General features: G+C 64.9%; 1 protein-coding gene across 1 annotated transcript in view; it reads right to left on the reverse strand.

Moving 5' to 3' along the window:
* Positions 1-781: 781 nt before the first annotated feature.
* HS6ST1 (heparan sulfate 6-O-sulfotransferase 1) overlaps positions 782-15,381 on the reverse strand; it is a 34,910-nt gene continuing 20,310 nt past the window's right edge. The window contains exon 2 of the mRNA XM_079781933.1: positions 782-5,622. Within this exon, the coding sequence (XP_079638059.1) occupies positions 4,917-5,622 (706 nt within the window). The 3' untranslated portion in view covers positions 782-4,916. The remainder of the gene's footprint in view (positions 5,623-15,381) is intronic.

Here is a 15,381-nt window from a genome sequence, read left to right on the forward strand (position 1 = left end):
GGGCCAGCAGGGAGGGAGATTGGCTTTGTGACTCACAGAAATCTGTGGGCCCTGACCGGTGTGGCTCAGTGGATAGAGCATCAGCCTTCGGACTCAAGGGTCCCAGGTTCGATTCCGGTCAAGGGCATGTACCTTGGTTGAAGGCACATCCCCAGTAGGGGGTGTGCAAGAGGCAGCTGATCGATGTTTCTCTCTCATCGATGTTTCTAACTCTCTATTCCTCTCCCTTCCTCTCTGTAAAAAAAATCAATAGAATATATTAAAAAAAAAAAAGAAATCTGTGGTCGGGGTGCTTGGTGTCTTGGTGTCTCTGGGTCTGCAGCTGTGGTCGCAGGTCTTTTACCCGAGTGGCTGTAGGGTCCCCGTTTTCAACTGAGACCAGATTGGATAGTGGTGAGGCTAGGATCCTAGTCTCGAGCAGTTCTGTTCTTCAAGATGGCGCGGTCTCTGTGCCGGCGGTGTCCTCTCCGGAGTGTTTGCGGTGCCAGCGGGGCTCCGCTGTCTAAGACTGCCCGGTTTGGCCGCCCCTTGGAAGACCTGCAGGATCTAACTGTCCCTATTTCACTCTCACACACACACACACACACACACACACACACACACACACACGTCCACCCACTCCTCTATCGCTCCCTCACTCCCACACACTCTCCCTCCCTACCTTCTTGCCAGTCGCCATCTTTTTTCGAGTCTACTTGCTTGTTTTCTAACTGTAGCATGTAGCGTGTTCCAAAGCTGAAGTTCCCCCACTCTTCCACCTGAGTCCGCCCTCTCCGCTCTCCCCATTCTGAGAAAGTCTGTCATGAATTTCGCAGTTCCTTCCGTTTTGCTTTGCGTTTGTTTTCACCTGTTTCCGATGGGTCACTCATTCACGCTTCACAGCTCCGAAGGTACAGAACAGCCGTCCACTCGCACGGCAGCTGCGGGAGCGGCGTGAGGGGCAGGAGCAGACGCCCAGCGATGGCCACGCGGGCTGCCGCGACCGCCGAGTGCCACGTGGAGTGGCTGCGCGTGCGGCCCACGCAGGAGGACGAGCTTTAGCGGAGTGACAGAAACCCAGCCGCGCCTCACCTGCGGTGACCTGAGGCCCATGCTTGCTCCTCTTGTTCATGAATCCAGGCTGGAGGACCAGGTGGCCCGTAACCCTCAGGGCCTGTGGGCCGCCCTCCCGCCCTCGCACAAGGCTCCTCCTTCAGGGTTCAAGCGATGGCGGGGAGGGAGCAGGGAGGACCACTGCTTTCCCCAGACTGTTTCCTGCAGCTGCAGGCTCCCTCCTCCCGCTCCAGGCGGGCGTGTGGAGCCACCTGCCGGGGATGGGGGTGGGGGTGGGGGCTAGCGCAGTCTTACTTGATGCTGGCTGGCTGAGCTTCACTGAGGGCGGGAGGAGGAGGGGGGGACAGCCAGCAGGCGCCTCCGACGCCTGATCTTTAAATCCCTTGACTGAAGAAATTGCCTCCGGATTGCCCTGCAGTGCCTCCCGCCCGCCTGGAGCGCAGGGCCCAGCGGCTTCCTAAAGAACGAGTATTCCAGCTGGAAGCCAGTTCCCCCAAAGCCCTTCCTTCAGGGCAGGCCCTCCGGCCGGTGTCCCCGCAAGCGGCCCCTCCAAGGCTCGCTGTTCAGGGCCAGGCCGCCTGCAGCTCCAGGGCCCTTGGGCCCGCCTCGAGGCTGCCGGAGGGCCAGGCTGGCTCCCAGGACCTTGGAGAGGCCTCTCGTTTGAGAAAAGTGTGTTCCCACAGCCCCAGGTTCATTTCCGACAAATCCCAGGGTTCCATGAGCCACAGGGTAGGGCTGACCCTGCGGATGGGCCCATTAGAGGGGGTGGTGAGAGCCGCGGAGGCAGCCATGGCCTTGGGCAGGGTCAGGCCTGAGGACAGCGTGGATGGGCTGAGAGGGACCAGTCGCAGTGGCACGGACATGGCCATGCGGCCAATCAGAGCCAGGCCTCCATGCTGTGGGGGTTGGGGAGAGGGACCTGCGGAAGGGGCAGGGGCAGCAGGGCCAAGGGAGCCGGGGGCTCAGCAGAGTGTGGGGGGACTCCCCCAAGCCGAGAGCTGGCAGTCCCACCGCCCCGGCCAGGCCTGATGGCTTTACTGACACGGTGGCAGGGGCGCGGAGTGCCCGGGCCAGGTCCCACCAGAGCACAGGGACCCTGGCCCACTGGCTCAAACCAGGAGACGATGACATTGAACAAATGGAGGAAAATCAATCCCACTTCAGAGGAAATGGGAACAAAGTCAGGGTGTGAGCAGCTTCTTTAACAAGGGCACATCTGGGGGGGATCTGGGCAGGGCCGTGTGAAGTCAGATCCCCTGGCCTGCCGGGAGCCGGGTCCCCCTAAGCCCGAGGCTGGTGCAGGGACCCAGGCTTGGGCCGAGGCTGCTGCGCTGCTGGGAGAAAAGGTCGTGCCACCTGCCTGACGAGGTGGCTGGTGGGCGGGAGGCGGGGATGCAGAGGAAAAGGAGGTGGTGGTGCTTCGGTGAGCCCCACAGAGGGCTCCACGGTGTGGGGGGCAGCGAGGGGGTGGGACCGAGTTGGTCCACCGGAGCAGGAGCTGTGAGGAGGGGGCCTGGGGGCCAGGAAGGTGCTGAGCAAAGTGTCCCCCCACTCTGCTGCACTCAGTTCTTCCCCCTCCCCGCCCCCCAACGCCTCTACGTCCTGAGGTCCCCGAGGCCTGGTTCCTGCCCAGGGGACTGCAGGCTTCTCTCAAGTCTGGTGACACCCCAGGAGCCCCGAGTGCCCTGAGCTGCGAGCGTGGGGGCTGTTGCAGGGTGGGGCGGGGCGACCCCCTAGGTGGAGGGGAGGGGGCCGAGCATCCCATGAGGACAAGCGCTTGCTGAGACCCTCTGAGGTGAGGGCACAGGGAGGATGCAGGGAGCAGGCCACCCAGGAAGCTGCAGCTGCTCATCACAGCGGAGTGCTGGGTGTGACCAGGGCACAGAGGGGGAAGCAGGGCTGGGGGGCAGCAGCCACGAGGGGAGGGGCCCAGCAGCGGAGGCCCGGGCCCCTCCACCCCGGCTGGTCCTGGGTCCGAGGGGCGTCTGAAAACGAACCGAGGCCCTGGGCACGGTCACAGACACACACCAGCTCCGCCTCAGGGTTTATTTCATCAGCAACATTCGCTCTTGCCCGCGACAAAAACAGATTATGACTTGTCTCCCATCAACTCAGTTTTTGTATGAATAACCAAAGATTTCTTCTCAGCACTGTTTTTAAACAAGAAGCTATAAATAAATAAAGCTTTAAATGCTGCTCAGTCCAAGTTAAACACCTCCAGTTCTGAGTTCGGGCTCAGGCGCCCTGGAGGGGCCTGTGGGGAGCAGGGGGGGGGCCCTCCCTGTGCCGCTTCCTCTCAGCGCCAGAGGGGTCTGCGGGGGCCACCTGCGCCACCGAGGAGCCCTGCCCTCGGCATCGGAGTGGACTGTCGGCCTGAGGACGCTTCCTCTACAGCAGGCGGCCTGCATGGGGCGTGCCAGGCAGAGCCTGAGGGCTGCGGGGGAGCTGCCTGCACCTCCTCTGGGCGCTGCTCTCCAGATGCAGCCAGGGCACCGAGGAGGGCGTTTCCGAGGGAACGGGACCAGGCCCTGGCTGACATCCCCCGCGGGCGGCCACCCCTGGGAACCACTGCAGCGGAGCCGGCCGCCCCGGAAGGCCAAGCTCTCGCATGTCCGCTCCTGCGCCCGCAGCCGTGCTGAGCGCCGGTGCAGGCCCCTCTGCCATGTTGTCCTCTGCTTCCCTTTAAGAGCCACTAAGTCACCTGGGTGCTGGTCTCCGATGCCTGCCCACCTGGGTGGCCCTGGGCCGGACTGGCACCACGCCCATCGGCCCGCCGGCTGCTCTGTCTTTGGACAGACGGAGGGCCAGCGGAGGAAGCAGACAGGACTGAGCTCGGGCGGCCACCTCACCTGGCACCGCGCTTCCTGTGCCGAGGCTCCTGCTCGAACCCTCACTCCCGGGGCAGGCGGCAGGCGGGCGGGGACTGCCTGGGAGGCTGCTGCCCTTGCTGGCCCCTCGTGGGCGGCCTGTACCCCGCCTGCTGCCTCCTGGAAACGGGGTGCTGGTCCTCCTCAGTGTGGGGCTCACTCAACTCCCGGACCCCAAGTTTGGGCCTCAGGCTCTGCAGTTTGCAGGACCTGCCAGCCTTGGGGGGGCGGGGGCGGGGCAATGCCGGGAGCCCAGGTGGGAACCCGAGAGCCAGCACTCCGTCCTGCCGTCCACATGGGGGGCCCTCCGGGCCAGGCAGTCCTCACAGGTACCAGGGGCCAGAGGAGGGCAGGGCAGGGGCCCTCAGCTATGCCCCCCGACTCTGAGCTGGGCTGATGGGGGGCACCCCAATGGCCGTGCTTGGGCGCAGCCTCCCCACTCCCCACTCCTGGATGTGTGCTCCATGCCTCCTGTCGGAGATGACAGAAAGGGGGTGGGGCCAGGAGGTGTGTCCAACCTTCTGACCTGAAACAGGAAGCTGGGGGCGGGGCCCCAGGGCTGGACCAGAGTGTCTTCCTGGCTTCAGAGGGCCTGTTGCTGAACAGCCCCCTCCTGACATCTCAAGGGCTGCAGGCCCAAGGAGGGGGCTGGAGGCCCAGGGCTGCAGGATGGCTCGAGCTGGAGGAACCCTACCGTGCGCGCGCGCGCGCGAGAGAGAGAGAGAGAGAGAGAGAGAGAGAGAGAGAGAGAGGCCACTCCCCACTCCTGGCTCCGCGGTCTGTCCCTTGTCTTCACATCTCCACCTGCTGCCACGGCCACAGGACTCCGCTCCCCCCGAGCCCGTGGGCGGCACAGGTGGGCTCCTCAGACCCAGGCCTGGGAACCCGGGAGCACCGGCCCCACCGGGCCACTGCCCATCCCCGTCTCGGTTCTGGACGCACCTGCCCTCGGGGAGCGGACCTGGGAGGCCCCGCCCCTCGGGCCTGCGGCCGCCACTACCACTTCTCGATGATGTGGCTCATGTAGTCCTCGGTGGGCACGCGGCCCGGCTCCTCTGTCTCCTCCCGCGGCGCCTCCTGGGCGCGGTGCAGCAGGCGCTCCTCGCGGCTCCGGAGCCGCTGCTGCCGGCGCTCCAGCTGCCGCTTGTACTGGTAGCGCTGCTGGAACAGGTCTCGGGCGTAGTCGTAGAGCTGCACGTCCAGGTCGTTGAGCTCCTCTATGCGCCGGACGGTGTCGGCATCCACCTCCACGCCGCCGGCCCGGGTGCTGTTGTACTGCATGAAGGGCCGGATGAACTTGAGGTTGAACGTCCGCTCGAACAGGTACTGCGTCTTGCGCTGGAACTCGGTCAGGCCAAAGAAGGCCATGCCCCGCAGGTTCTTCTTGGCACTGTCCAGCAGCAGCTGGGCCCGCCGGGCCTCGGGCACGAAGGACAGGTTGTAGCAGCCCACCAGGCTCAGGTCGGCCAGCATGCGCACCTGGCGGTTGTTGGCCAGGTTGTAGGGGCAGTCCATGAACTCCTGCAGCGTGCAGCCCGACCAGTCCGTGCCCTCGTAGCAGGGCGGCAGCTCCTCGGGCGTGGGCGTGCGCCCGTCACACATGTGCAGCGAGGTCTTCCAGGTGGCCCCGCGCTGCACGTGCCGCCACTCGCTCAGGTAGCGGGACACGGGGTCGCGCAGCAGCGTGATGTAGTAGAACTTCCTGCAACGAGACGGGGCAGTGAGGTGCAGAACACACGGGGGAGGGGGGTCGGGGGGGATTGGGGGCTGATCTGTCTGACGCTGGGGCCCACCGTGGGCCCCAGACTTCACCTCTGATGCGAACCCTTAGGCTGAGATCTCAAAACCCTTAGGCCATACATGAGAGACCCAGCCACCGTCCTGGGCGCGTGTGACCACGCGGCGCTGCCTCGGTGCCCTGCCACTGGCCACAGTTCCCGGGACAGCCTGGTCTTCCCTGCTGGGCTGGAGTAGTGAGCCCCTGAGCCCGTGCACCTAGAACCAGTGGCTCAAAGAGCCGTTCCCAGCACAGGCTCAGCGCCACCGGCCCACGCAGCAGGGCACTAGCTGGGGCCTCTCACGGGCACACCCACGCCCAGGCTCCCGAGGGGCGGGGGCGGGGCGCACCAGCAGAGCCCAGCCCAGTCCCCGGGGTGAACGACAATCCGTAATTTGTGCCGTTTCCTGAGAACCGTGCCAGCCCCTAGGATTCTGCTGGCATTGCCCTGGTCTGACCATGGGTAAGAGGGCCCCAGGGGTAACGGCAAGGACAAGGCGGGGTACCGACGGAGGCGCTCTAGCCGCAGGAGGGCACCTCCAGGACATTGGAAGACAGCAGTTCTTGAGGACCTTCCTTAGGGGCTGGGCACCCCTTCCCCGCCCAGCAGGGCCCACGCCAGAAGGGCAGCTCGCTGATGCTCCGGGCAGAAGGAAGACGGGTCCCGCGGTGTGCAGCCAGGGCAGCTGGCCACCTCCAGCCAGTCCCCGGCTGCCACGGCTGGTGCTGTGCCGCGGAGGCCGCCACCCAGTGCGGGTGGGGCCCTGTGCAGCTCCTGTTCCAGCCCCTCCAGAGGGAGTAGCTTGTGGCCCAAACCTGAACCCCCAGCTCCTGTGGAACCTGCTTCAGTGGCTCTTGCCGCCCTTGGGAGAGGAGCGAAGGCCACCTGCACCCCGAGTCCCTCCCTGGCTCCTGGGACCTCCCCTTGGCCTCTCCTGGCTCCCGGGGACCCCAGGGCCTTGCTCTGTCTGGGTCCTCTTCCCTCGCTCCTTCAGTGCTGACCCGGGCCCCTCCTCTAGGCCTTAGCCAGACCCCCAGGCAGCCTCGCTCGGCAGACACGCCTTCCTCACGGGCCTGGCACAGCTGTGGCTGCACCCTGACCTCTGAGCTCACCCTCGGGCAGGGAGTGGGTGGCAGGCGGCCGGCTCCCGTGTGTGCGCTGAGCCAGGCCACGGTGCCTCCCTGGGACAGGACCGAGAAGGAAGGGCGAGGGGTCCCAGGTAGAAGGGGTCCCAGGGCAGGGGCCTCACCTTCGGCCCCAGGAGAGGACACTTGCCCTGAGGCGAGGCGGCTGCCTGGTGCCCGTGGCCCCAGCACCGGGGTGGCGGGTGGCCAGGCTGCTCCCTGCAGACTCCGGTTTGGTGCCTCTGGACAGTGTGGAAGCCTCCGATGGGGCCAACCAGGGCGTCAATTCACCACGGGCCAGCTCCCAGAGACCAGGTGTGAGACCGTGATAGATACTGACCCCACAACCGCTTCTAGAGAGGCCGAGAGCACACGCCCAGACACACGTGTGTTCACGAAGCACACACGCATGCATGCACGTTCCCGGGAGGTTCTGTGTCTGCTGCCACGTCCAGCCCCGCCCGCCCAGGCCCCACAGGGAGGCCGCCACACAGAACCCCCCCCACCAGGAAACAGATGAGTGTGGGGGTTCTTCCTGGACCCACAAAACCAGGACGTGCATGTTACCTGGCAGAGGTGTGTCCCCAGCGAAGGCCGCATGGGCTCCGCCTGGCTCCACAGGTGACCTCGGAGGGCAGGTCCCGGCACGCACGCGGACCTCCTGTCTGCCGGCAGCCGCAGCCCCTGCAGCCACCTCACCCAAGGTCCCGCCACGAGGGGTCGGCAGGCCCCGCTGCCCCTGTGCACACGGCCCCGGGCGTCGGGGGAAGCTACTGCCTGCATCCCGAGGCCTGATGCCAGCTCTGCGGTAGGGCACCCAGGGCCGGCGCTGGGACCTGGAGGGCCAGCACAGGGGAGCCTCCCTCCCAGGTCCCCCTAGTCACAGCCGCAGGCGGCAGAAGACTCGCCTGCCACACACTGAGCTGAGGCGCGAGTCCCCGCTGGCGGCCTAACGCCCATCACAGGACGCCCTGCTGCCAGAGGACGGCTGACTGTCGGAGTCTGGGTGCTGAGGGCCGCAGGGTGCCGTCTGCGGGTATGACAGGCGGCAGGAGATGCGCATGGGCCTGGGGTCCCTGTTCGCCCTCCCTGGTGGAGCGAGGGGTGACCAGCCCCAGAGCCCGTCACTGACCCCACAGCGCCCCATCTGCCACATGGACGCTGAGGGGGGTGGCTCTCCTTGCTGCGCCCCAGGTTGCTGCCCGTCTGGGGAGCAGGGCTGGCCCATGAGGAAGGGTGTTAGGATGGGGCACACCACACCTTCTCTGCTCAGGACACTGCCACGCCCTGGGCCCGTCTGCCAGACAGGCCTGTGGGAGGGCCAGCAGCCCAGTCCCTGCTGATGCGCCGCCTGCTCCTGCGGGCGGGCTCAGGAGCCCTCCTCGGGGGCTCGGGCACATGCCCACCTCCGCTCGCCTTGCCTGCCCGCCTGCCCTCGCTCACTTGCTGCCACTGCACAGCAGCCACTGTGGCCACAGCCTGGGCCTGGCCGCCCCCCGCCCAGAAGCCCCTCCTCCATCTCCCTCGCTGGGCTTTTTGGCCCATTAGCTCGGTCCCCAGGCACACTGGCTGTTTGTTCTGGTTTATCGTCTGCTGCCTGGGGGTGCAAGGGCCGCCAGGGGGTGCAAGGGCACGTGTGATGTGGGAAAGACCCCGAGGACGGATCCCACACCCAGGTGGCTCGCCGGATGACCTGCTCGGCATTCTCGGGGGTGCTCGCACTCAGACACGAGGACGTGGGCCGGGCAAACAGCTGTGCACGTGCGAAGGTGTCCCCCGCCCTGCCACTGGCTAACCAGCCCCCCCCACACACACACACAGGGGGGTCTGCCTCAGAGCACATTTCTTCCTGCGCTGACGTCTGGGTCCCCACAGCTGGGGGCTTTCTGCCTGACACCCTCCAGCAGGCCTGCCCGTGCAGGCAGCCCACGTGCTGACCGTTTCCAGAGCCGGGAAGGGAGGGGAGGAAAGAACCTCATTCATTCAGGGAGATGGCTCGGGGGCCCAGCCTGGGGACGTGAGCTCAGACGCGAGATCCTGGCAGCGCGGCGGCCCACGGAGAGGGCTGGTGTCAGAGCGGACTCAGCTCCTCAACAATAATCCGAACCCCAAACCGGCGGGCACGGGCTCCCGGTGCGGGGAGATGGCCTCGACTCCATACCTTTCAAGGTATCGACCGAGTGTGACGGGAGAGCAGGCAGTCTGCCATGACCAGTGAGAAGCGCTCCGGAAACGCCTTCCCAGGAATCCAGCTTTAGGAAGATGCTGGCGTGTGCATCTCACCCAGCAGGTAAGAAACAGAAAAGGGAGAGCCAGGAGCCTGGAGCACCAGCCTCGAGGGGGAGGGGTGTCACTGCGCCTCCTGCTGGCCGGTCAGGGCGGCAGCGGATGGGCAGCCTCACACAGCGCCTGCGGAGAAGAGCCATGCCCGTGGCGGGTCTTTGGAATCAGTGAAAAAATTAAGAACGAGGCAGAAAACAAGCAAGTGAAAATATAGGGCAATTGGTGAGCCCAGGAAAAACAAAATGTAGCATTAAAAAATGAAGTATGCCACGAGGCTCAGAAGTAAACGTGGTTTTATTTTTTTAATTTTTATTCTAAAAAATGTATTTTATTGACTTTTTATGGAGAGGAAGGGGGAGGGATAGAGAGTCAGAAACATCGATGAGAGAGAAACATCGATCAGCTGCCTCCTGCACACCCCCTACTAGGGATGTGCCCGCAACCCAGGTACATGCCCTTGACCGGAATCGAACCTGGGACCCTTCAGTCCATAGGGCGACGCTCTATCCACTGAGCCAAACCGGTCAGGGCTAAAGGGGGTTTTAGAGACATTATAATGTAGTGATTACTGACTTAGTAAAAACCTGAGCATCCCCGGCCTGGCAGGTAGGTGGGGGATGCGACGGCGGGTAAGGGCACTGGGAACAACCTTCACCTTCCAGCAGAGTGGGCGGACACGGCTGACGCCGCGCTTCACCGCCAGCACTGAGCTGCTAGACACAGAGCTGGGCGCCCGGGACTCGGAGGGGCAGCGTGGCTCGGGCTGGCTGTGAGCAGGCCTGCTGGCTTGCACCATAACCTCTGGGAACTATTATTTGTCTTTAAGTAGGCGTACAAACTGTACCTGGAAAAACTAAAAGAAAACAAGAAAACAGGGTTAAAGAACATATGGAGAGACTAGAGGCCCGATGCATGAAGATTCACACAAGAGTAGGCCTTCCTTCCCCTGGCTGCCAGCACCGGCTTCCCTGTGGCACCCAGGACCCTGGTGCCTTCGCTCCGGCCGCCGCCGCCACCAGGCACCTGGCACCCGGGCTGCTTTGCTCTGGCCGCTGCTGCCACCCATGGGGGGGCGTGCTCTGAGCTGTGCCGCGGCCGCTCGGAGCACGCCCCCGCCCCTGGTGTGTGTCCACTGGGGCTGAGGGCGGCACGCAGTCCCCTCCCGCCCATCTGCGCCCGCAGCTCCTCCTGAGCCGTCACGATGCCTTAAGGTGTCCTGGCTAATCTGCATATTACCTCTTTATATATAGACTAGAGGCCCGGGGCACGAAATTCGTGCACGGAGGGGGGTTCCCTCAGCCCAGCCTGTACCCTCTCCAATATGGGACCCCTCAAGGGATGTCCGACTGCCCGTTTAGGCCCGATCCCACCGGACATCCCTCTCATAATCCAGGACTGCTGGCTCCCAACTGCTTGCCTGCCTGCCTTCCTGATTGCCCCTAACCGCTTCTGCCTGCCAGCCTGATCACCCCCTAACCACTCCGCTGCCAGCCTGTTTGCCCCCAACTTCCCTCCTCTGCTGGCCTGGTCACCCCTAACTGCCCTCTCCTGCAGGGTTGATCACCTCCAACTGCCCTCCCTTGCAGGCCTGGTCCTTCTCAACTGCCCTCCCTTGCAGGCAGGGTGCCTCCCAACTGCCCTCTCCTGCTGGCCATCTTGTGGTGGCCATCTTGTGTCCACATGGGGGCAGGATCTTTGACCACATGGGGGCAGCTATACTGTGTGTTGCAGTGATGATCAATCTATATATTACTCTTTTATTGGATAGGATAGAGGCTTGGTACAGGGGTGGAGGCCAGCTGGTTTGCCCTGAAGGGTGTCCCGGATCAGGTGGGGGTTCCCTTGGGGTGTGGGGCGGCCTGAGCGAGGGGCCTGTGGTGGTTTGCAGGCCGGCCACGCCCCCTGGCAACCCAAGCAGAGGCCCTGGTATCTGGAATTTATTTTCCTTCTACAATTGAAACTTTGTAGCCTGGAGCGGAGCCAAGCCTGGGGCTCCCTCCGAGGCCGGCAGCCATTTCTGTTGGGGTTATAATTGAAACTTTGTTGCCTTAAGCAGGTGGGCCCGGCCAGGGTGTGCGGAAAGCTTTGCTTCCCCTGTTGCAGGCGGCAACCCTGGCCTGCTCTCTCAAGCTCCATTCTGCCGCCATTTGTTTGAATTTGTTTACCTTCTATAATTGAAACTTTGTAGCTTGAGTGGAGGCTTAGGCCTGGCCAGGGCAGGCGGAAAGCTTGGCTTCCTCTGTTACCTGGAAAACCTTGCTCTCTGTGGCTGTAGCCATCTTGGTTTGGGTTAATTTGCATGCTCGCTCTGATCGGATGGTGGGCGTGGCTTGTGGGTGTGTTGGAGGTATGGTCAATTTGCATATTTGTCTATTATTAGGTAGGATTATATACAGATGCCTACTTCCTGCCACTGAGGCGTGGCCAAGGGGACCCACCCCCACTGAAGTAGCAGGCAGAAGGGGTCCCAGGTGTGACCTGGAGACCCAGACTCGGACCCCTTCCCTGCTACACGTCTTCCCGGGACATGACACACCATCCGGGAACCCTCTGCGCTGGGCGACGGGACAGGCCTGCTCCTGCCGCAGCGCCCGCCGCAGCCGCACGTGCGCAGTGAAGACGTGGGTTCCAACCGAAGGTCGCTCAGCAATAAACAGGAACAAACCACAGCCACTCACACAACTTGGGTAAATTTGATGACTAGGAGGTTGCAGGAAAAAAGCAAATTAAGAAAATGTAACAGAGCACAACGATACTGTTTATCAAGCTTCCAAAAATAAAAAGCAAAGAAAACACTCCTTAGCGGCACATACACACACGCTGAGACTGTTTCTGAAAAGGTGTGATGTGACGAACACCAACGTTCATGCCGCGGCGAGCCCGCGTCTGGGCGGGGGACCGGGTGGCACCAGCGCGGGCGTGCCACGCTGTATCTCTTACGCACGTCACGCAAGTTCTTTCATATGCTCCAAGCACTTCTTGATAAGGTAACAGTTTTAAGAATTTATAAACAAAACCAAGATTCTTCAGGGCAGCATGAGGGCCCCAGCCAGCCTTACAGGTGAGCCAGCCTTCTTGCCAAACCAGGAGTCGGCTCCCCAAATCGTGAGGGTCCCCGAATCCTGCTCACTCTGCTGCAATGCCACCCCCCTCTGGTGTCTGCCAGCCCCGCCGTGTAGCCTTCCCCCACCCCCTCCACCTTCCCGCCGCCCTGCCCGCGGGGAGGGTCCTCTGGGAACTGGAGGGGTGTCAGGTCGCTGGGCACGAACCAGCACTCACTGGCCGGCCCTGAGCGGCCTCTCCAAGCAGCGACCACAGCTCTTCCCCAGCCAGGCACCAGCTGGTGCTGCTTCCACCCCGCCGGGAGGGCCGCTCCCCTGGGCTCCTGCCACAGCGGCCTCCCGGGTGCGCGGTGCCGAGACCGCGTTCAGCGTCGTGGCTGGCCAGGTGTACCTTCAGGGTGAAGAGCTTGGGCCACTTCCTGCGAGCGTAGCCTACAGCACACCCTGGCCTGAGCGGGCGCCATGGGGCCCTGACCTCCAGGCAGTCTGTGCAGCACCACGGCCTGCCGGGCCCGGGGGCGGGCGCGGGCACGCAGGGGCCTGGCGGGCAGGTGGAGCCTGCCCTCACCCTCCGGGGCTGCAGCACGCTGGCTGCTCCCTCCCAGCCCAGCAGCGGCAGGACGTGGCAGAGCCCTCCCAGCTTCACACCCACGCGCCCGTGCAGCCCCCACGTGCCACCCCCGGGTCTCTGGACATGGGACTCCGGGTCACAGACACGGGACTCCGGGTCACAGACACGGGACTCCGGGTCACAGACACACTAACACCCAATGTCGGTCAGTAAAGCAGCCACTGAAGAGCATTCCCTTCGCCTGACACAAGTCCCCGACCCAGGACCACGCAGCAGACGGAGGCCAGGCCTGTCTGGAGGGAGGGCAGGTGGCGGGCGGGGAGAGAAGCGCCAGGCCCTTGTGCTGCCACAGGCCCAGCCCAGGGCCGTCCTGGGAGCCGGTATGTGTGTGTGGGGGGTCCCTGGCGCGGACAGGCTGCAGAGACGGTCCCGGGTCAGAGGCTCCCGCGCACGCACTCGGGCACCCACACGTGCAGACGAGGGAGAAGCAGGCGAGTGCCGTCAGCAGGGTGTGCAGGCCCTGGGGGAGGGCAAGGGGAGGCTGAGGCGGGCCTGGGCCCACTGCCCTGCTCTGGGGGCACGGGTGGTGCCGCGGGGACCCCGGAGCCGAGGCGGGGACACCTGAGTGGATGGGCAGCGTGGCTCAGTGACTCACTGGGCACATGGGAGGTGGTGCCATCAGCCGACAGGCTCCAGAGGGAGGAAGAGGGCTTGACTCACACCGGAGGCGGGAGACTCAGCGCGAGGGAGGAGGCCGTGGCCAGAGCCATGACCGCAGACGCAGTGCCAGACACCTCAGGGCGCCCACAGGCAGGACAGCCACTCGGCCGTCGAGGTCCCCCTGGATATGTCTGTCTGTCCAGGCGTCTGGTAGGCAAAACCCAGGCCCAGGCCTGCCTCAGGCTCCTGGGGGCCCCGCTGCTGGGAGCTCAGGTGGGTCCCCACTTCGGTGCCTCTTCCACCGGCACCACACTTCTCAGGGCTCCCGGGTCCGGCATTACCTGAAGACGCAGCCCCTCCGGGACCCAGGCCCAGGCCGGCCCACCTCACCGCCTCAGGAGCAAGCCTCACAGCGGCTGCGCCAGGCGCAGCCAGGATCCCCAGGAGGCGGCCTTGTCTGGCCCAGTCCTCCCACTCCCTCCCACCGGTCCTGGGCGGCCTGGTGCTCGCCGGGGCACAGCTGGGCTTCCTAACCCCATGGGTCCTGGGGGTCCTGGCAGAGCTGCTCCCCTCCCGGCCCCATGGCCGAGCCCTGCTGTGCACCGATGGGCAGCCCAGGGCCCCCCACTCTACCTCCTGGTCCAAGGCTGAGCTCTGCCCGGCCTGACTCAGGTCACCTCCTCCCGTCGCTCTCCTCCTGGGCCCACCCCGGCATGGCACGCACACCGGTGCTCCTCCCCCTCCCTGGCGGCCTCCCGCAAGCCGAGCCGCGCTGAGCCGAACCCACCTGCCCGCACCCCAGGGCGGGCGGGGCTCAGCACGCAGAGGCATTGGGGTTGGACAGAACGGACCAAGTCAGTGGGGGCCGTCACCCACCTCCGGGGCGTCCTCCACCCGAGCCCGGGAGGCTTCAGAAGTCACGCCCCTCCCTGGCGAGGAGGGGAGCGGCGGCCACCATGGGCCTGTGCAGGGATCCGGAGAGCTCAAGGGCGTGGCCGGCAGCCCAGCCTCCTCCAGCCCGGCTGCCCGGCTGCCCTCCGGGAAGGGAAGCAAGTCACACACCGAGCAGACACAGCTGCTTCCCAAGGCCAGGGCAGGAGCTAACCCAGCCCGGGGGGCGGGGCCGCAGGGGGCAGAGCCCACGCCGAGCCCGGAGGGGTGCCAGTGGCCACGAGGAGAAGCCCGGGGTGGGGCCTCTAGACCTTCTGCTGGAACCTGCCACCGACCCACAGCGCCCCTGGGCCCCGCCTCCAGCGTCCGAGGCCGAGCCAGGAACGAAGACAGCCCCGAGGGCGCGGAGAGACCGAAGGCCGAGGCACTCCCGGTGGCAAGGTGAAATCGGGCGCTGGTGCCTCAAGCTTAAACATGGCTGTCACACGGCCCGCAGTTGTACTTTGGACACGCACACAAAAGCACTGAGAGCAGGCCGCGGCGTGCCCGCCTTCCCGCTGCGCATTCACAACGGCGAGGGGCCGCCGTGTCCTCCGACGGGGACGTGGACAAGGAAACAGCGCTCGGCCTCCAGGAGCCGGTCCGCGCCTTAGGTGAGCCTAAAGCCGTGGCCTCAGCGAAGGAAGCCACACAGCGCCCGCAGCTCCAACCGCAGGCGGAGGCGCAGGGCCGGGGCGCCGGCGGGGAGGAGGGGACTCCGTGTTTCACGGGCACAGTCCGTGGGAGAAGATGGGTGTCCCACTCCCCAACAACGTGCGGCACTCCCTGCCACGTCTGTGCGTTAAAACGGGCACACGGGCACGTTCGATGCTATTTATACAGGATACTAGGGACCCGCGGCAGGAATATTCCTACAAGACTTCTGGCGGGCTTCCCTCCCGCCACGGCCACCTCTCCTGCCCCCCCACCTCTCCCGCTGCGGCGGGTGGAATGGGCAGGGCGCCCCCCGCTGCCCCGCCCACCCAACCCAGCCCGCGGCCACCTCCGCCTCCGCGTGGGGGACACAGCCACTGCTGCTGCGCGCCCCACCCT

The sequence above is a fragment of the Cnephaeus nilssonii genome (genome assembly GCF_951640355.1).
Source record: "Cnephaeus nilssonii genome assembly, chromosome: 10".
Lineage (NCBI taxonomy): Eukaryota > Metazoa > Chordata > Mammalia > Chiroptera > Vespertilionidae > Cnephaeus > Cnephaeus nilssonii.